The sequence below is a fragment of the Eriocheir sinensis genome, unplaced genomic scaffold, assembly GCF_024679095.1.
Source record: "Eriocheir sinensis breed Jianghai 21 unplaced genomic scaffold, ASM2467909v1 Scaffold565, whole genome shotgun sequence".
In the NCBI taxonomy this organism is placed as follows: Eukaryota; Metazoa; Arthropoda; class Malacostraca; order Decapoda; family Varunidae; genus Eriocheir; species Eriocheir sinensis.
Window position 1 is genome coordinate 87,501 of NW_026111904.1, and position 21,732 is coordinate 109,232.

The 21,732-nt window shown below is 42.7% G+C and overlaps 1 protein-coding gene across 2 annotated transcripts in view; it reads right to left on the reverse strand.

The window, feature by feature from the left end:
• LOC126993126 (innexin inx2-like) overlaps window positions 1-21,732 on the reverse strand; it is a 98,287-nt gene that overhangs the window by 68,505 nt on the left and 8,050 nt on the right. For both annotated transcript variants that reach the window (XM_050851989.1, XM_050851988.1), the window contains exon 2: window positions 13,063-13,304. In XM_050851989.1, the coding sequence (XP_050707946.1) occupies window positions 13,063-13,304 (242 nt within the window). The remainder of the gene's footprint in view (window positions 1-13,062; window positions 13,305-21,732) is intronic.

The following is a 21,732-nucleotide window of genomic DNA, read 5'->3' on the forward strand; positions in this document are numbered from 1 at the left end:
TGAACTTGGACAATGAAATGTTTAGTAATATGGCCCTTATATCCCCGGTGGTTTGAATATTAGTTCGTGATGTTCCGGTGACCTGAGCGCGCCCATATATCATATACCTTCATTGTTTTCCGATCATTGACCGAGTCGGGTCACGTCGCTTTTCTCCGCCTCCCGGAATTTTTCAAAGACTCGCATCAGGCACCTCGTACCCGAGTTTAGTGCTAAACAACAAATTTAGAATTGTGTATCTTGTACCTGAGTTTGGGGATTGTGTAGTAAGTGCAAATATAATGATTTTTTTTTTCGTTTTAGTTGAGTATTATTATAATACTAATAGTCCGGGAGCCAGGAGCTGAACCTGGAAAATGGTTCTTAAGTTTTTTTCTCATTGTTTTCATGTTATACAGGTATTGTACTGTATGAAACTGCATGATGGCATTCTCTCACCATTGAGCATTTTCATATAACAGCTTTTATACAATTGCGACTCTAAGGATGAAAAAATATTGGTTTTAACAGGGTTGGGGAAATATAAATCCTTTTATATTGTCATAAGTGTTCAAGCTGAGGTGTGGAATATTCGCATATAGGTGTATCTTGATTATAATTATGTCTAGGTAAAAGATCAAAGGCATAATTCAAGGACAAAAGTCAAATATCTTTGTCAAACTGGTACAAATCAGCACTGTAATACACGATGGTATATTTCTTATTATAATGAACCTGTATCCATTATTATAATGTCCCATGTGTTGTTATAACATCTCCTTGAGCTTAATATTTAATAAGATATGCTAGAATACATAGGATTTTTTATGTTCTTTATTATTTATTGAAAAGAAGATGCATCAAATCGAGCCACACGAATGATTTGTATATGGTGGTCATAGCAATGGGGTACAAAACTTGCATATATTATGGATTTTGTATTGACATTTTACTTACAATACATACGCATCATTAATTATCAGAGTTATTTTCATCATCATATTCTTCATCATCACTTGTTTCATCATCACTCTCATGTGATACAGTATTCACCGTGTTGTGACATACTGATACTGCATCCTGTTGCTGACACGTACAGAAGACTGAGCAAGTCATTCCTGCCTTGTTGCATCCACATCGAACACTTTCACATGGTGTGTCACTGGAGCAGTTACAACTGATGATCTTTTGGATGTAGTCAGGGACCAGTTTATATCCTGATGGAACTGTGGTTGGGCACAGCATATCCCCATCTTTTTTCCATCCAAACTCTAACGGATCTAATTTCTGAGGCACAAGCTTCAAAGCATTCTTCCACAAGAAAGTTTGTAGGTGAGCTCTTTTCAAATTTTCCTGGAAAGCAGCATCAGTTGGTGGCAGTGAACAAAGTTTTGGCATTCTGCTGCACCCTTTGCCAATTCTGGTCTTCCATACCTTTGCTCTAGCCTCGTTGAGTGTATTGCAGCTTTTCTGGCCATAAGTAGCAACAGCGAATTGAGTTGCCTGCTTCACTATATCAGGCCAAGGGGCCTCGATTTTTCCAAGAAGACTCAATGAGTGCTCTTTTATTGTGTTCAATATCTTCTTCTTCCCAATTCCGAAACATCCTGCTACAGTGTCACAGCCGGATAAAGCGTGTCCTGCAAGAAGGTTTGGAATGAGGTCTGCATATTGAGCAACAGTTGCCTTGATGTCTATGACACTTCTTCCATGTATAGGAGATTGCATTATAAATGGGATATCAAGATTCTGCTCCAGATAGTGGTGCAACAAAAGGGCCCACACATCTGTATCGTCAGCCACCACAGCTACACCAGATGCCCCTTCTGAAGCTGCCATAAATGCCTGCTGCACTATAATATTGTCAGCTTCTTCATGACTGGTATACAGATCGCGCCTTTGTATGACATTGCCCTTGTTAATTTCTATTATGTCCTCCTGTCCTGTTATCAAAAGTGTATGCTCCTGTGTATGGTTCTGAACAAAGTCTTCATCACTTTGTAAGTCCTTACATATCAGTTTGATGAGCTGTTTCTTGTTGCGTGTTACAGTCAAAGCTGCTTTCTGAGAGGGGATTGGCGTCGAGGGTGTCAACTGATATACCCTGCCAGTACCTCTGGCTAATCGTGTTGAATCTTTGGTGCTGAAATCATTGTATCTGTCAAAGACAAGATATACATCATATTTGGAGAGCTTCTCTGCTATTTTGTGCTTGAAAGCATCAATATAAGTCTGCACATTTCCAACAGCCGGCCAACCAGGTATCCAGAGAAGGGCACACCCATCAATGACAGTGACTTTAATTTCTTCATAGGCTACTCTTGATGACACTTCAATCTTCATGTCTCTCTTCAAAATGGATTTTGATGTAGATATCCGCATATCACCAGAGTCTGCAAAGAGTGATGTTGGCAGCGGAGCCAATTCATGGGACATAGTCCTGGAGCCAAGGGGTGTTTGCATCCATTTTATGTCCACAAAATTACCCACCTGATTTTGATAGTGGATCACCTTGGACACATTTTTAGCGAGGGTGTTTGTTCTGAAACCCGGCAGTAATGGAGATATTCACTAGTTTGTTAGAAATGCTCTGATGCAAAATCGCTCCAAAAGTTAGGGGTACGGGAAATTAAAATTAACACAACATTGCACACAATTAACCTATGGTTTTGTGTTGGTGCTTAAATTGAAGCTAGTTTAGTTATCTACAACATGAAAACAAGTTCAAGGTCATCAGATGAAAGTCAAGGTCACCAGAGGTCAAAGTGTGACGTAATTTTACTTATGCTTGAAATTAAGACTTTCTTTCATTTGAAGGCCAACAAAAAAACTCATGATGATATAACTGTTTATTTGAATGCACATCTGAATACCATACAATATTAGGTAATTTTAGAAAAAGAATTGAAGTCTCTAACACAAATAGTAGTCCTTTGAGGTTGAGTTGAAAATAGCGAAAATCGGCAACTTTTGCCAATTACATACATGCAAAAGACAGACATACGGCAATGCACAGGAACATCATTTAACTTAACAGATATGATAAGAAGGGTACAAAAATCATTTTCCATCAACCTTAACACCAACATTTTAGAAGAATATCAGTTGCATGCATGAAACCTATTTACTAGTGAAACGATTCTATGATACCGGATTTCTACAGCCTGTGTTGTTTGACTGGCAGCTGCAGTAGGGGCAACATGTAATTTGATTTTGTCTGCAAGGACAGCGCTGTTCCTCAAAAGATAATAGGGTTTCTTCCTGTTCTTCCATATCCTGTCACAGAGTACGCTACTGTGTACACTGCCCTCAAGAACTTTCAAGATATCCTCAGTCAGTTAGATCAGCCTCATTTGCCCATAACTTGTGATGAGGGGGTATACCACATTGCCAGAGAGATCATCATGCACAACCCAGATGAATTCAGCAACTTGGTTCTTTGTTTGGGATCGTTTCACCTAATCAAGGTTGTCATGGGAGCTATTGGCAAATATATTGATGGAAGTGGTGCTGAAACCATCTTGGCTGAGTCAAAAGCTTTTGGTAGAAATGTTGTTAGGTCAGTGCTTGATGGTACGCACTATACGAGGTCACTAAAAGGATTGATGTTGCTCAGTGAGTGCCTTGAGAGGTTACAGTGGGCCGAATTCTTCAGAATCAATGGTGTTGAACCATACATGAACGAGCTTTCGTTGATACTGTTGATGAAGTCCTCTGTGTCAGAGAAAAAACAGGAAGAAAGCAGGGCACACTTAGAGGCATTCATTTCAATTTCATCAAAATTGATTGATGACTTCAATGCCTTTAGGTCAGACAGATGTGAGGTATCCGAGACGTTTGCCTTTTGGGATCAGTTTGTGAAAATGGTATCCATCCTGAGAAACCTTGTCAGGGCCGACCGTGAGGGAAACTGGGATCTCCATCTCCAGAGTCTTCAAGCCACCCTCCCCCTGTTTGCTGGATGTGATAGGATAAACTACCTGCGATGGGCTTCAGTTTATCTGGAGGATATGAGGAAGTTACCACAAGATGCCTCAAATGTGTTTGAAAACTTCAAAGCTGGAAAGTTTGTTGTGAAGCGGACAGGAGGTCAATTCACTTCTGTTGGAGCAGACATGTGTCTTGAGCAGACAATCAATCGCTCTCAGAAGAGTGCTGGTGGTATCATAGGGAGTACAAAGAGGAAGCAGTTTGTTTCTCAATGGGAAATTATCCACCATGAGATGTTGGCAGTGGTCAACCTGCAGTACAAGATCAGTGGTGTTGTCACACCCAGCAGAGAACTTCTGGTGAATCACGAGTTCAATCTCCCAGCAACTCGAAGTTCTGAAGCCTTGGTTGATGAAATAATTAGGTATGTCAAAGAACATGACAATCCTGTGAGATCTTCTGCGCAGAAGAGTAAGGATGATGTACAGACCCTACACAATATCATATCACAGGAATTAATGCCACAGGAAATCCGTAATGATCTTCTGCAGTTCGATGCTACATGCAAGACACTCTATGAGACCTTTCGGACTGAGCGATTTGTGACAAGACAACGTTTAATCTCTGACACCATCCACCGCCGAAATCTGAAAACATTTAAAAGCAACACAGCAGCAAAGCACACTCGCCAAACAAAAGCCAAAGAGAACCAGAAGCAGTTGGCGGAAACTCAGAAGATCTTTGACATTGCCAGAGTGCGAGGGTATGACTTACAAGACCTGCTCACTTATGACCTGATCGACACAAACTATCTCTTCGACTCAGAAGGGCTAATGGTCAAACCAAACAAAAGTGACCTCTGCCATGAATTGGAGAAGTTGCTTGATGCAAAGGACTACCTGCAGCCACCAGCATGGACACCTGCGAATACTGCTGCAATTGTGGATGTCATGGGTTACTTGCGTCGAATGCGAACGGTTAATATCAATACCTTTGGTGATCTCTGCACAAATTTTCTTGGTTATGTGCATGGCCTTTGCAACAATGCAAATCGTATCGACTTTGTGTTTGACTTGTGTTTGACACATATATTGAGGGCTCAGTTAAAGACAGTGAACGAGCAAGGAGATGTAAAAATAGTCCAATTGGCCTGAATGATATGTCACCTGGAACACCATTACCAGTCACCATGGAATCATTCTGGGCTTCATCTATGAACAAAGCAAAGCTCCAAGGGTTAATTCGGGAGCACATTTTGGAGAACCCAATGCAAACAGCAGACATAGTGGTGAGTGCATTTGGACTTAGTGAAACCAAACCATGCAGAGGTGTTTTTAATGATATCAGCATCCAACTGCCTGAACTAAATCACAGAATTGAAGAGGCCGACGTGAGAATGATCCCACATGCCCTGCATGCTGTCAAGGGTGGAGCTTCAAGAATCATCTTATTGTCAAATGACACAGATGTCCTGGTACTTGGACTTCATTACTGGAATCTCTTGAGAGGTTATGGCCTCAAGGAACTGTGGATAAGAGCAGGTGTGGGAAATGCAACCAGACACATACCACTGCATACCTTGGCAGAGAAGATGGACCCTGAGATCCGCAAAGTCATACTACCACTCCATCACCTTACTGGTTGTGATTCATCAAGCAAATTTGGATCTAAATCTTCTGGTTTGAAAGCAAAGCCTGCTCAATATCTCTGTGAATTTGGGAAGGATCCAACCAATATTGACTTTGCGGCAGTTGAAGAGTATCTTGTGAACGTCTTCAAATCTGGAACACCATGTAAATCAATGGACCAGCTGAGGCATCATCTCTACCATCACAGCAAGAAGACCATATTAGACCTTCCTCCAACTAGTCGCTCAGTTAAAGGACACATACTTCGAGCATTCTATGGGACATACTTGCAGTTACACTGCCTTGACAATGCAGAACTAAACCCGTGCGAGTTTGGCTTCTATCAGGATTACTGTGCTCTGCTGCCCGAGAGAATGCAGTTATTGCTTCCAAATGATTTTCCACTCCCATGCAAATGTTCTGATTGTGCTACCCAGCGCTGTCCTTGCAGACAAAATCAAATTACATGTTGCCCCTACTGCAGCTGCCAGTCAAACAACACAGGCTGTAGAAATCCGGTATCATAGAATCGTTTCACTAGTAAATAGGTTTCATGCATGCAACTGATATTCTTCTAAAATGTTGGTGTAAAGGTTGATGGAAAATGATTTTTGTACCCTTCTTATCATATCTGTTAAGTTAAATGATGTTCCTGTGCATTGCCGTATGTCTGTCTTTTGCATGTATGTAATTGGCAAAAGTTGCCGATTTTCGCTATTTTCAACTCAACCTCAAAGGACTACTATTTGTGTTAGAGACTTCAATTCTTTTTCTAAAATTACCTAATATTGTATGGTATTCAGATGTGCATTCAAATAAACAGTTATATCATCATGAGTTTTTTTGTTGGCCTTCAAATGAAAGAAAGTCTTAATTTCAAGCATAAGTAAAACTACGTCGCACTTTGACCTCTGGTGACCTTGACTTTCATCTGATGACCTTGAACTTGTTTTCATGTTGTAGATAACTAAACTAGCTTCAATTTAAGCACCAACACAAAACCATAGGTTAATTGTGTGCAATGTTGTGTTAATTTTAATTTCCCGTACCCCTAACTTTTGGAGCGATTTTGCATCAGAGTATTTCTAACAAACTAGTGAATATCTCCATTACTGCCGGGTTTCAGAACAAACACCCTCGCTAAAAATGTGTCCAAGGTGATCCACTATCAAAATCAGGTGGGTAATTTTGTGGACATAAAATGGATGCAAACACCCCTTGGCTCCTGGACTAACATCAGATTGTCAATGTCTATATCTCTATTACTGGCCTGTAGACATATGACACGACTGTATATTAGGTTTGTATCAAAAACCTTCTGTTTGCCAATATTTACACTCTTCTTTGTGTCTGCCATTGAAGTTACCCTTCTTTCAATCTTGTGATGAAAGCCTTGCGGCAAAGCGTCTGTGAATTCCTCAGATTGTTTGCTCCCAATTTCAACTGATTGGTGAACATTAACTGTTGAACATGGTTGTACCCTTCCAGTGACAATGTTCAGAATTGATCCCTCTGGGTGGTGCTGGTGATCAAGTGGTGGTATGCACTGAGCAATCTTCTCTCTAATGTGCTGTCGATCAATTCCATCAGATTTTATTCTGGATTTGCTTTCTTCTTTGTGCACACTTGCCTGCCTGACTACACTCTCATCACCTCGCATTTCAGCTACATCAGCGGCTATCTCACCACAGACATGCAGACTCAGTGCCCAAGACTTCAAAGCTTCAGGGTTAAGTGTAATGCCTATTATGCCATGTTTTCCCTTGCCATATCTCATGAATGTGGTCTCAATCAGCATATTATATATTAGTAAAGCTTGACTACATACTTGGAATATTTCTATTCCTTCTACTCTTTTAAAACAAGCGTTTTTTCATCCTTACAGTCGCAATTTTATAAAAGCTGTTATATGAAAATGCTCAATGGAGGGAGAATGCCATCATGCAGTTTCATACAGTACAATACCTGTATAACATGAAAACACTGAGAAAAAAACTTAAGAACCATTTTCCAGGTAAGGTCAAAAATATGCATTTGGCTCCCGGACTATAAAGGTGGAGTAGACACATTTGATCAATATAGCTACAGCAATAAAACCGAGAAGTGGTCACTCTGCTTCTTCTATGGCATCCTAAATGGAGCTGTCATCAACTCCTGGATCATCCACAGAGACAACATGGACCGTGATGGTAACCCAACCCCAATAGGAAATATTACATGGAAATGTTGGATATGTAGCTAATAAAGTCCCCTGCTGTCACCCGCTTCAGTGCCCTCCCGCAGCACAGGCCAGTGAAGGTGACAACATTTGTGTGTTGTATTAACCATATTGTCAGGACCCACGGTAGGGGACTCGACTGAGCCCGTTTAACGCTGCAGCAAATGTCCCTCAAAGGCAGAGAAGAAGACACGCTTCAGGTGTTACAACTGTTAGCAGCCCGTCTGCCCTCATCACTACTATGCCTTATATGTGACCTACTTGTGAATCTGCGGTACGTATTTGCGACGTGTATCCACACCTACCTCCACCCCTGGCTTCCCCTACTCCCATCCCTCCCTTTCCCTCCCTCCTACCCTCCTCCTCCCCCGCACTCTCTCCCCCCGCCCTCTTTCTCCCCATACCCCCCCCCCCTCTCTCTCTCTCTCTCTCTCTCTCTCTCTCTCTCTCTCTCTCTCTCTCTCTCTCTCTCTCTCTCACTTGCGCTGTACACGAGATATGAATACATGCACACGTATGACTTGAATTAATGGCAGATAAATATAAACTACATCCCGTCTGCATCAGCATCAACAGTGATGACGAGGATGACCTGTTTGTCGATGGTGATGAACATTGAAGTAACAGCCTATGTGGTCAGTTATTTACATTATTAATTCACCCATCATATAATCGCTGTCTATTTTTGTTTGCTATGACTTTTTAACATATCTACATGAACACATCGTATGGCACTTTTCCTAATCTCAGAATAAAATTTTCATATATTTCTCCAATTTCGTTTCACGTTTTTACTCTGCAATGAATTCCCGCTTCAATTCCACCCTTATTCCTTTCCGTCTCTTACGCGATTTCCTATAAACCTCAAGGAAGCTGATTTAGTGAGAGAAGAGATATGAAGTTTCTAGTTAAGATTTTGGGTTAAAGATAAACCGAGGATGTTTAGTGTTGAAGAAGGTGACAGCTGAGTGTTGTTGAAGAATAGGGGATAGGTATTTGGAAGATTGTGTCGAGTTGATAGGTGGAGAAATTGGGTTTTTGAGGCATAGAAGGACACAAGGTTCCTTCTACCCTAATCGGAAATGATTGGAAGGTCTGTGGTTAAGCGTTCTGCAGCCTTCAGTCTGGAGTCTTGTAATTCTTGTTGAGAGGGTCTTCTGTTGAAAGAAGTTGAATAATGCAGAGTGGAGTCGTCAGCGCATGAGAGGATAGGACAGTTTGTTATGGAATGAAGATCATTGATGAATAATAGGAAGAGAGTGGGTGATAGGACATAGCCCTGTGGAACACCACTGTTGATAGGTTTAGGGAAGAACAGTGACCGTCTAACACAGCAAAGATAGAACGGCCGGAAAGGAAATTGGAGATAAAGGAACAGAGAGAAGGATAAAAACCGTAGGAGGGTAATTTAGAAAGCAAAGAGTTGTGCCGGACTCAATCGAAAGGTTTCGATATGTCTAGCTCAACTGAAAAAGTTTCCCTCGAAACGGCTAAGAGAAGATGACCAAGAGTCAGTTAAGAGAGCAAGAAGATCGCCAGTAGAACCCCCCTTGAGGAACCCATACTGGCGATCAGATAGAAGGTTAGAAGTGGAAAGGTGCTTTTGAATCTTCCGGTTAAGGATTGATTCAAAAGCTTTAGATAGACAAGAAAGTAAAGCTGTAGGGCGGTAGTTTGAGGGATTGGAACGGTCACACTTCTTAGGGATAGGCTGTATGAGGGCGTACTTCCAACAGGAAGGAAAGGTAGATGTTGATAGGCAGAGACGAAAGGGTTTGACCAGGCAGAGTGTCAGCACAGAAGCACAGTTTTTAAGGACAATAGGAGGCACTCCATCAGGTCCATAAGCCTTTTGAGAGTTGAGGCCAGAGAGGTCATAGAAAACATCGTTCTTAAGAACCTTAATAACTGGCGGAAAGGTGCCAGAGGGAGGATGAGTAGGAGGAATATGTCCAGAATCGTCCAGAGTGGAGTTTTTACAGAAAGTTTGAAAGAAGAGTTCAGCCTTGGAGATAGATGAGACGGCGATGCTACCGCCAGGGTTAAGGAGAGGAGGGAAAGATGAAGTGAAATGGGAGGAGAAGTCCCGGGAACAATTAGAAAAAGCAAGGTTTTGACATTTCCTATTGATGAAAGAGCTTTTGGTAAGTCGAAGAACTGTTTTGGCACAATTCCGGGCAGAAATATACAGATCATAGTTAGCAGGAGTGCGAAGGCTCTGGTACCTTTTGTGAGCTGCTTCTCTATCTTTGATAGCACGAAAACAAGCGTGATTAAACCAAGGCTTTTTAGCATGAAGAGTTGAGAAAGTACGTGGAAAGTGTGCCTCCATTCCAGAGACAATCACCTCTGTGATGCGCTGGGCACACACAGAGGGGTCTCTCTCCTGGAAGCAGTAATCATTCCACGGGAAATCGGAAAATTACATCCTCAGGTCGTCCCACCGAGCTGAAGAAAAATGCCAGAAGCATCGCCTCTTCGGTGGGTCCAGAGGGTGTACAGGAGCGATAGAACAGGATACATAAATAAGTTTGTGATCAGAGGAGCCCATCGGAGAGAACAGTTTGACAGAGTAAGCAGAAGGGTTAGATGTAAAGAAGAGGTCCAATATGTTGGACCTGTCTCCAAGACGGTCGGGAATACGTGTAGGGTGCTGAACCAACTGCTCTAGATCATTGAGGATAGCAAAGTTGTAGGCTTGTTCACCAGGCTGGTCAGTGAAAGAGGATGAAAGCCAAAGCTGGTGGTGAACATTGAAATCTCCCAAGATGGAGATTTCAGCGAAGGGAGAGTGGGTTAAGATGTGCTCCACTTTAGAGTTCAAGTAGTCAAAGAATTTTACATAGTTAGAAGAGTTAGGTGAGAGATAAACAGCACAGATGTATTTAGTAATAGAATGACAATGAAGTCTTAGCCAGATGGTAGAAAATTCAGAAGAGTCAAGGTTGTGGGCACGAGAGCAAGTGATGTCGTCGCGCACGTAGGCGCAACATCCAGCTTTGGATTGAAATTTAGGATAGAGATAGTAGGAGGGAACAGAGTAGAGGTTGCTGTCAGTAGCCTCAGAAATCTGTGTTTAGGTGAGGAAGAGAAGGTGAGGTTTAGAGGAAGAGAGATGGTGTTCCACAGAATGGAAATTAGAACGAAGACCGCGAATGTTGCAGAAATTGATAAGAAAGAGGTTCAAGGAGTTATCAAGACACCTCTCAGGTCGGCAGCCAGAAGGGGAGTCCCGCCTAGGGGAATATGTTGTCCCCCCCCCCCCCCCCCAGGCGGGGACTCGAGGTACTGCGTATTTGCGCCATTTTGATTTTTTTTTTTTTTTTTATTATGGGAAAAGGTGTGTATGTTGTGTGGTGTGGAAAGAGAGAGGATCTGTCTTTAGAGAGCATGCTGAACTACTCTCTGGTGTTGATGAGACAAAAGGGAAACGGAAAGTGAGGACATGGGAAGGGTCTTTGGAGGGCTTCAGCACCCTTCTGACTTCCCATATATACCTCACCGGGAGTGGCTTACGCCGGTTTCGGTAGGTGTCTTCCTACCTACTCCCGCTCGTTTACTTAAAAGATCAGTTTCTTGTATAATGAAAGATAATTAATGACAGGCACTAGGCTTAAATTTAACTGTGGCGCAGCGTAAATTGATACATTGATATAATTACTATGTATTTTAAATCTTCCATGTGTATCAGTGTGTGTGTGTGTGTGTGTGTGTGTGTGTGTGTGTGTTTATGTTGGCAGTCATCCCAAATATTTGCAATTTATTTGAGCGTGCTTACATGATTAATTAACATTGCCTATGATATACCCGAGTTTAGTGTTAGTGTGTCAAGAAAATAAGTTTAGTGTTCCAGGGATACATTAACGAAAATGTTTATTGGATCCATCAAGATATCGCTGTTGTAACAAAGCTATCAAATATGTGTGGATTATTATACAAGGTCTGTAACAATCTAACAATTGAAGATCTGATTAGTATCTATTATATCTTATGTTAACCAAATATTATTTACTGTGTATCTTATTGGGCATGACCTTCCTTTTTGAACAAACTAGCAATACCCCAAGATAAACTTTTTAAGTGTATTTTTTTATGTAAGTAAATATGATTCTACACAGTTAATGTTTTCACCGCACAAACTTATAAATTTTCAATCAATTCATAACTATTTTCTAGTTCTAGCCCTTCACAAGAGTATATGAATTTTGTAGGGATCACAGCCCTCAGACCGGTGGACAGCCTTCATATCATTAGAGGCAATAATGTTAATTCAGTCAGTCCCCTGTTCAAATCAACGCTCTTCAAATACAGCATGCTTTACTCCTGTCCCCAGCCTTAGAACTTTTAATTATGCTCAATAACTGTAATTTGCCAGTATTTAAGAGGTCATTAGAAACTTATTTGTACTCTTTGCAATATATTTAGTATATCATGTTACTCTTATACATACCGTTTTACGATTGCATTTTTAAACGTTTTTGTACATGAGTGTTTGTGCCCTATGTAGAAATTTGTTTGATTTTCTGCTATCGCGTTTTCTATCTATTGTGTGTCAGTGTCTCAGTGTGTGTCTGACACACTGTGTCTGGGTGTGTCTGGGTGTATTAGTGTGTATCAGTGTGTGTGTGTGTGTGTGTGTGTGTGTGTGTGTGTGTGTGTGTGTGCGTTTATGTTGGCAGTTATCCCAAATATTTGCAAATTTATTTATGCATCCATATATGATTAATTAACATTGCCTGTGTAACCGCTCATCGCAATCTCATTTCCCAATAACTGACATATCGTCTGTAAGAGAGTTTCAGATTGACAGACTGTGCCATTATTTACATCGTATATACTGTATGTATGTCAATTGTATAAATATGATAAATTTAATAAACATTACTTATTTACTACCGTACTTATGTACACACGCGCACACACACACACACACACACACACACACACACACACACGATTAGAGCCTTGCGCTGCCAGGCTTCACGGCCAAACACACACACACACACACACACACACACACACACACACACACACACACACACACACACTCGAACTTTAAAACAACACACACACACACACACACACACACACTCGAACTTTAAAACAACACACACTCACACTCACACACTCGAACTTTAAAACAACACACACACAGTCACACACACACACACACACACACACACACACACACACAGACACACACACACACGAACTCTAAAACAATCATTATAGGTATTCAAAATCCCATCTAAATTTAACCATATCTTGCAAAAAACACATTAGTGCGTGCTGAACACTTCCACTAACCTGTCCGTCAAAAAAAATTGACCTATTATATTGATGAAATTCAGAAGCTCGCAGAAGAAGAACTGGAAGGCATAAATGTTGTGGTAGTGGAAGTATCGGGTGAAGTAATCCACGGCAAGGGTGAGTGTCTGATGCCTCGAGTCGCTGTCACCCACGGGTAGGTTTAGTTCGCCAACCAGTCTGCCCACGCGACCGCCCTCCCAAGTCTTCCACATGTATCGCGGCACGTAGAACATAAACGCCTGTAAAGCACAAAGTCTATGGTTGGTATTATAAGACACTTTGGCTTCTCACATCACCTATCTCTAAAGGTCAAAGAGGGGGTCAGTCAGGTTTTAGTGAGTGTTTCTTAAGGTTCATGGTACAGGAGAAGGGTCACACTACCACCAGGGTCATAAAACTACTCCTGGAAATGCCCACAACTACGAAAGCCTTGTCAAATATGTGTCCTTGAGGGGCGAAATGTCTTATAATCCGATCCATATATGTATCATTGTAAGGGAAACATAATTATTAACCCAGTAGCTGCGGTGATCATGTTTCTTAAAGACCCCGCTAAGCGAATTAATGAGAATAAAATCATCACTCACGCCAACCATTAGTATATTATATGTATTAATGCATTTGTGATCAGTTTATGTATCCTCTATTTTTGGGGTTTATGTCAAGGCAAGAATTTGGCCCGTCGCTGGTACCGGGTTAATTTTCAAACATTATTTTCTTTTTAGCGAGACCAGTGGTGAACTGCTCCACATGTTACAAGATATGTGCAGGAAAAATCTCCACGTGGAGCTTACGATGAATAACAAGAAGACAACTGATATGGGTAGGCGGTGGCTGAGTGGTAGCGTGCTGGGCCCACATTCACCACGTGATGGGCGGCGCGAGTTCGAATCCCCAAGCTACCACCTCGGATTTTTCAGTCACCGCCGAGTGGCTTAAAACTATCCACATGCTGTCTTACTGATATGGATAGGCGGTGGCTGAGTGGTAGCGTGCTGGGCCAACATTCACCACTTGATGGGCGACGCGAGTTCGAATCCCCACGCTACCACCTCGGATTTTTCAGTCACCGCCGAGTGGCTTAAAACTACCCACATGCTGTCCTGAAGACCACCCATCAACCCGGACTCTAGAGGAAACCGTCCAAGTGAATCAAGAAGGAGTTCCGGGGGCAGCATGAGCCAAGAGAAGATGGCGCCACTATAAACACTTGCCTGCGCCATGACGGGCTGGGGCCGAATACCATCCAGGCCCCTCAAGCAAGCCTACCGGCGCTATAGGCGTAGGCGTTAAAAAAAAATAATGTTATTCATAGTTGTGTTATCCGGCGTCGACAGCGTTTGCTATGATTCTGGTACCAGGATCACCAACAACTCTCCTGAATTTTGCAAGATCCAGAAGACTGAGAATAGCAGATTCTTGGTACCAGGGACCTGAGCCGCACTGCAGGACCTGACACATCAGGAAGGGTAGCTAAGGAGATTTACCACATCATTGCAAATACTCATCAGGGATTCATTCAGAACTGCAGGGTTTTCTGAGTGCCGACTTTTTTTTATAACTGGTCATAGACTTATTGCTGCAACACTACCGCTTCATGACAGGTCAAGTAAAATCTGGATATGCAATAATTCTGTGTTTCATCTCGAGTGGCTGAAAGACATGTATGCAGTGAAAGTTTCAAATCGGTTCAACGTGCTCAGAACCCTTGAAAACCTTATGAAACTGTAGGAGGCAATGCCATCACGAGATTAATGTAATATTGTAGAAAATGAAGGCCCCATCTCTGGATAGTCTACTACTTTTACAAGGAAATCAACAGATGAAGCCTGAGCTGTCTTGTCAAAGGCGGAAGATTGACCTGCCTCAACAACGCAAGCATGTGGTAGTTTTAGAAGTTGTGGCACCACTTATATGTCGAAAGCTAGCGCATGGCTCAAAACAAAAATAAATCGCTAACTGAGCTTGGGCACGCGACTACGGGGGTCCACCTGCGCATACGGTACGTCCAATAGCTTTGACATGTTAGTATGCTGTTCGTTGGTGTAAAGGTATGATATCCTGTGAATTTCTTGAAAGTTGGGTGAAGTTTAGGGGAAACTCAACAAAGCGTAGGCTAGTTTTCTTTCTTTTGTTTCAAAGACTCTATTTTTCAGTTAATCGCTTTGAAAATAATACCATAAAAACCTTGTTTACATATCTACATTTGACATTTATAAAGTAGTAGACTTTTTGTTTTGCCTTTGAAAAAAGAAATTGCAATTGTTTTTCACATAATTTTCTCCAATTTGTGTCCCGTTTTCTTTTTACATTTTTTTGAAATTTTATAAATACGAAATATTGCCCTTTAGTTGTAGCTTTAACTGATACCTAACAAAAGTCGGTTAGATATTGGCTCCTAAAGATTTTTTTTCCATTTCATCCATGTCTTGCCATTTGTATTTATCTGATTGGCATGAAATTTTCACATATGACTATGTATACCTTGTTGACTTACTGGAAAATGATAAGGCATCTGGTCCCCCTTTATTAAAAAAAAAGCATTAACCCGGTAGCAGCGACGGGCCAAATTTGTGGCTTTACCGTGTAGCAGCGACAGGTCAAATTTGTGGCTTTACCGTGTAGCAGCGACGGGTCAAATTTGTGGCTTTACCGTGTAGCAGCGACGGGCCAAATTTGTGGCTTTACCGTGTAGCAGCGACGGGTCAAATTTGTGGCTTTACCGTGTAGCAGCGACGGGTCAAATTTGTGGCTTTACCGTGTAGCAGCGACGGGTCAAATTTGTGGCTTTACCGTGTAGCAGCGACGGGTCAAATTTGTGCCATGATATAAACCCCCAAAATAGATGATACATATTCTGATCACAAATGCGTTGATATATATTATGAAATGGTTTGTGTGAGTGATGATTTTTTCTCATTTTTCTCGTTCAGAGGGACCTTAAGAAACATGATCCCCGCTGCTACCACAGGGTTAATCAATCAAAGGTGAGGGTATCAGAAGGTCAAGGTGTTCCTGCACGACCGTACTGGGCAATCTGTCTCTGAGAAAGCGACACGGTAATGAAAGTTTCGCTTGTGTCAGGCTCAGGGTTCACACCTCTGTGGAGAATCTGTTGTCGGGGCTGCAGTGATGTCTCATGTGACAATGTAGCTGATTCTGCAGTTGGTGGTGATGTAGGTGGTGGTGTAGTAGGTGGTGACGGAGCAGGTGGTGGTGCAGAAGGGCGTGATGAAGCACTAGGTGGTGGTGGACCAGGCAGTGCTAAGTCTATATACACCAAGTCAAGTCACACGCAGGTTTGTGGGAGGAGACACGGCCGAGGCGTGGTTTATGCGTGACGTTGCTTGGAGCCAAACTAGAGAATGTAGAAACAGGGATTTAGAGAAAACGAAGAAAGGCGGACTAATTTAAATCAATCACTTCATCATGCCCTCCCTCACACCCCACACCGCCGTTTGTAGGCATTGAAATTACAGTCACGCAATAGCACAATAAAGACATATTTTTTCGTCAGTGGCTTGCCTGAACGCGCTGTGAAAGAAGGCGAGAATGCACATCCAGAGTGCACATACGGCCCCAACTTTGGTCACCCCTGAACTGGCGGGTATTTTTTTTTTTGGTTCCAAGTGACGTCATCCCGCTGCTCCGCCCCAAAACCGCCTCCTGCGCGTACCGGTTGCAGTTTTGAAGCAAAGTGACTTGACTTGGTATATATAGGCTTAGCTTCTACCCTGCTCCCTTGCTGGTTTTCTGAGTCTTGGCCGCTCCATCTTGCTCCATAAGCCCTCTTGATGTTGATGGCTCTCTTTTTGGTCGTCTTGCGCTTGTACGTCATTTGTAAGGACATTTTTTTGGCTGGAGTGCAGAGGAAAATATTGGGCACCCTCCCCTTCGATGTCTGGGTCGGGACCAGGGGCACAGGGGGCACGTGCCCCCCCCCCCTTCAGGAACTCCTTTTTTGTGGGTTTGTTGGAAGTTCTCGAGAATGACATGCCGTGCATGGCTGTGACCGCCCAAATAGTGTAGATCAGCGGTTCTTAACCTGGGGGTCGTGACCCCCTGGGGGGTCGTTTGGGGTTTCTCGAGGGGTCGCGGAGGGTTTGGGAGAAAATAATTTATTTCATGTATGTGAAGCGGCCAGCTGCTGAAAACATCAACCACAATCAGTCAGTCAGTCAGATCATAGCTACGGGGGCGGGGTCTGTATGTGCTCCGCTCCTGGCTGTGACTCCCAAGGCGCAGCAGTTGCACCAAGGTTTTGAGTCATGAAAGTATGAGGCCAAGCAAACTGAAGGTTCATTTTGAGTCTTACCATAGCCAACTGGTGGACAAAAGCTTGGACTACTTCAAGCGAAAAGAAGCTGCTCTGAAGGCCAGTCGCATCGATTCCACTGGTCAGTTCGCTCGTCAGAACAAAGCAGAGCGCTGGAGGCTTCATACAGAATTGCTCTAAAAAATCGCGCAGACCAAGAAGCCTCATACCATTGGTGAAAATCTGATTAAGCCTTGCATTCTGGAAACAACGAAGGTGATTCATGTAGAACAGCAGGCACACAAGTTGAGGGCAATTTCCCTTTTGAATGATATAGTCAAAAGTAGGATCTCGGACATGAGTGAGGATATTCTCCTCCAAGTGGTGAGTGCTGTGAAGAGTAGTCCTGTTTATTCCTTGCAACTGGATGAGTCGACAGATGTTGCCTCATGTTCCCAACTTATTGTTTATGTTCGCTACCTTGACAAGGAAGGTATGAAGGATGAGTACTTGTACTCTGAGCCAGTGGCCACAACAACTCGTGGAGAAAATATTTTCAAAATCCTAGAAGCCTTTCTCCTTATTAAACATGGGCTGAGTTGGGAAGCACTTGTCGGTCTGTGTACAGATTGGGCTCCTCCCATGATTCGTGAAGAATGTCGCTCCGCATGTCTCCTTCACTCATTGCATGATTCATCTTTATGCTTTGGCGATGAAGACTTGGATCTTCTGGACTTCAATAAGAGCTCACAGACGTTGTGAAGATTGTGAACCATATCCGAGGGAGCGCAACAACTTCAAGGATTTTTAAAGTGCTTTGTGAAGAAATGGGCTCTGACTTCTCTGTTCTCCTGTTTCACACGGAGGAAAGTTGGCTCTCAAGTGGCAAAGTTCTGAATCGCGTGCTGCAACTTCGAGAGGAAGTAACGATGCTGTTGCAAGAAGGTCGTACCTCGAAAGAAAATCTTCTTCACGAAATAATGCAAGATATCTGTTTTCTTCTCTGAAGTGAATTCCCTGAATATTTCACTCCAAGAAAACCTTGCAATGCTGCACACAGTTCGTGACAAAGTGGCAGTATTCAAGTGTAAGATTCAACTTTACGTGAAAAGAGTTCAGGACAATGACACAACTTTCTTCCCTTATATGACAACTATCCCAGATTCAGTGGCAGAAGCTGAATGCAGTTTCCGTGAGGAGATCTCAGCTCGTCTTCTGGCAGTGAGTGACGCCATTGAGAGTTACTTTCCAGGACTGGATGACCGCTGTACTGATGCGTGGATCTCCAGACCCTTCTCAGTGAAGGACAGTGCCATCTGTGATACTGATGTTGCTGCGAAGGTAGAATTTCTTCAAATTCGTGAGGATACTCAGTTGAAAGTCGATTTTTCTAAACAAGAGCTTCCGACATTTTGGGCGACACTGAATGACGACTATCCTCTTCTTTCGGTGCGTGCACTGACCATACTGAACCTCGACCCATCGCTGCGAGGCTGGATTCTCATCAATGATGGCACTGAAAACGAAGGCACGCAGTAGACTTGTGACTGACAGCGACATGAGGTGTTGCCTGTCGAGCACTGCTCCTCGCCTTGATGTACTTATGGCTGCAAAACAATGACGTCAGTCCTTCCACTGACTGAATAAGTAGGTTTTATTTTATGTGCATTAGTTCCATGGATTTTGAAATAGCACTTGTAGGGGATCTGTGGCATTTTTCAAGGTCTTTTATTTGTAATATTTTTTTTTTATAAATCAGGATCTTCATATATTTTTGTTTTACCTTACCTTTACACAAAGGTCACCTTTACAAAATTTATTATAGGGGTCAAGGCAATACCCTGGAGAGTCTCAGGGGGTCATACGATGAAAAAGGTTAAGAACCACTGGTGTAGATCCTTATCAGTATTGAGACAGACTGGTAAAGATTCTGCCCCCCCCTAACTGAAATCCTGGCTACGCCCCTGGGCGGGACCAAAGAGACTATAGTATAGGAGAGGGGGCCTCTATGGGAGACCGCGGGCGGGTTGGTGGTGTATGTCGGTTCCAACAGATAAGATAAGCAGCGTTGTTTACATCCAGGCGCCTCCCCCCCCTCTCCAGACACCCACCCCAACCCCCAGTACCCATCAGCAGTGTTGCTACATGGAATCAAGCAGCAAATGTTGCTACTTTTTTTCTTCAGTCTGGTTATTTCCCATTTTAGATAAAAAAAACATATAGAGAGATAAATATTAAAATGATCAGTAAGAACTATATATATATTTACCAGGCAGATATAGCCTGACTGCATGTCATGTTAGTAATGCTATTATTGTACCGTAGTTTTATTATTTTCTCTGCATGTGTGGGAGGCTACCAGTGGTTAGATGTGTGTTATGTGTTTAACCTTTCTGTACACATACTGGAATGAACCAAGGTTGTAGCCCTACTGCCGTTCTTTGTTCATTGTTTTAGCACGCACGCTGACTTCCTTCAGTAATGATTTACATTGAATCATTGGTTTGTAGGGGAAAGAGTGGGTGGATAAAATTATCTCGGGCTAACATATACTGGTTAAAAATATCGCTACTTGTAGCGGCATCTTTCTCTGCTCTATTGGCAACGCTGCCTCGTTCAACAATCAAAACAACGTCGCCGCGTTAACCTGCCGGCTGAACTCCCAGCCTCAAATCATTTCCCGCGGCGTCTGTGGTGAAAAAGAGGAGGACGCAGCCTGGTGTGAAGCTCCATTTATTCCGGGTAGAGAGAGAGAGAGAGAGAGAGAGAGAGAGAGAGAGAGAGAGAGAGAGAGAGAGAGAGAGAGAGAGAATGATAATGTGGAAATTCTAATTATTTTCACGCTGACTGCTCTTCAGAATTTGCTAACTGCATACCTCCCCTCCTCCCGCGGCCCCGCTGCACTAGATTTAGACATAAGAACATAGGGAGACTGCAAGAGGCCGAATGGCCTACACACGGCAGCTCCAGATTCCCCCCCACTACCACCTGTCATCCTCGTCCATGTAGCTATCCAGTCTACTCTTATAACAAGCTATCGTCCCTGCACTCACTATGTGATTGCTGAGTCTGTTCCATTCCCCACCACCCTATTACTAAACCAATGGCTGCCTATATCCCTCCTAAATCTATACTTTTCGAATTTGAATCCATTACTGCGTGTTCTATCCTGCTGGCTACTCTAGCTCATCCCTATACTGTCCAAACTTCTTATGCAAAAGTTAACCAGCATCTTCACTCTTTCATCCCTCACGCTGATAAACTCTGGAACAGCCTTCTTTCGTCTGTATTTCCTCCTTCCTATGACTTGACCTTCAAGAAGAGTGTATCAAGACAACTCTTCACCCGAAATTGACTTCTCTTTCGGCTACTCTTTACTTTTGTATGTTGCGGGAGCGGTGAGTAGCCCTTGAGCTGTCTCCTTTGTTTAAAAAGAAATATAATAAAATAAATAGATGTTGGCCGCCAATGCTTCCAACACATATTGGTGCCATACCTACAAGTGGCTGGTGACCGTAAGTATCTCAGCAACCTGCATGCATCTATGCCATCCCTATCATGGTGCATGGAGCAAGCTTCACATAACACTCAGACAGAGACAGCTCAATTATGGTTATATTTCAGACTCAGTTAAATGCTCAGTCTATTAGGTACAGTGCTGTTAATATTGTAAGGGTTAGTATTAGTACAATTAATGTATTTATTTCCATTAATTAATCAATATTTATATTATTATATTATTAGTGTTTGAAAATTCGAATATTAATATTAAAATAAACACAATGTCAGTGCAGTCAATTTGACCGTATAACGGCGAAGAGAGGAATAGAGAGAACACTGATGATGGTAGTAGAAAGCACACAGCCGACCCTCCCTATGACCATAGGCTTGAGCCAGCAAGTGCCACCTCAATCTCGATAGAGAGACGATCGCCCGTTTTTTCGTATCTTCTGTACCCCGATCGCCGTCAAACTGTAGTATGTATCACGGTAGGTATGTGTTGTATGTTGGCTTCGTCCGTGAGGTGTAGCAATAGCAGAAGTTTGTGATAATGTTTACCATAAGTGAGGTATCTTGACCGCATCTGTCAGGAGGCACTGGAAGGGCAGAACAGACCCAGCCCCGACAGAGACGAGACGTGTGCTCGTCCCCTATAGAGACACAAGAAGCAAGGAGATGAGCCACGAGAACCAAGGGGATCGAACCCGTGTGCTGGACAGCGACGAGCCAACTGTGGAAGGAGCCTACTGTTGTTGAGTTCGGAGAAGGACACGTTTTGGAATGTTAGTAGTTGTACTGTTTATTTGCTTTATGTATGTTGATGAGATAATTTATGTCATATGTGTGCTCTGTAAGGAAGAGTGATTACTCAGGAACGCTATGTATATATCGTTAAGGCTAACGGAGTTAAC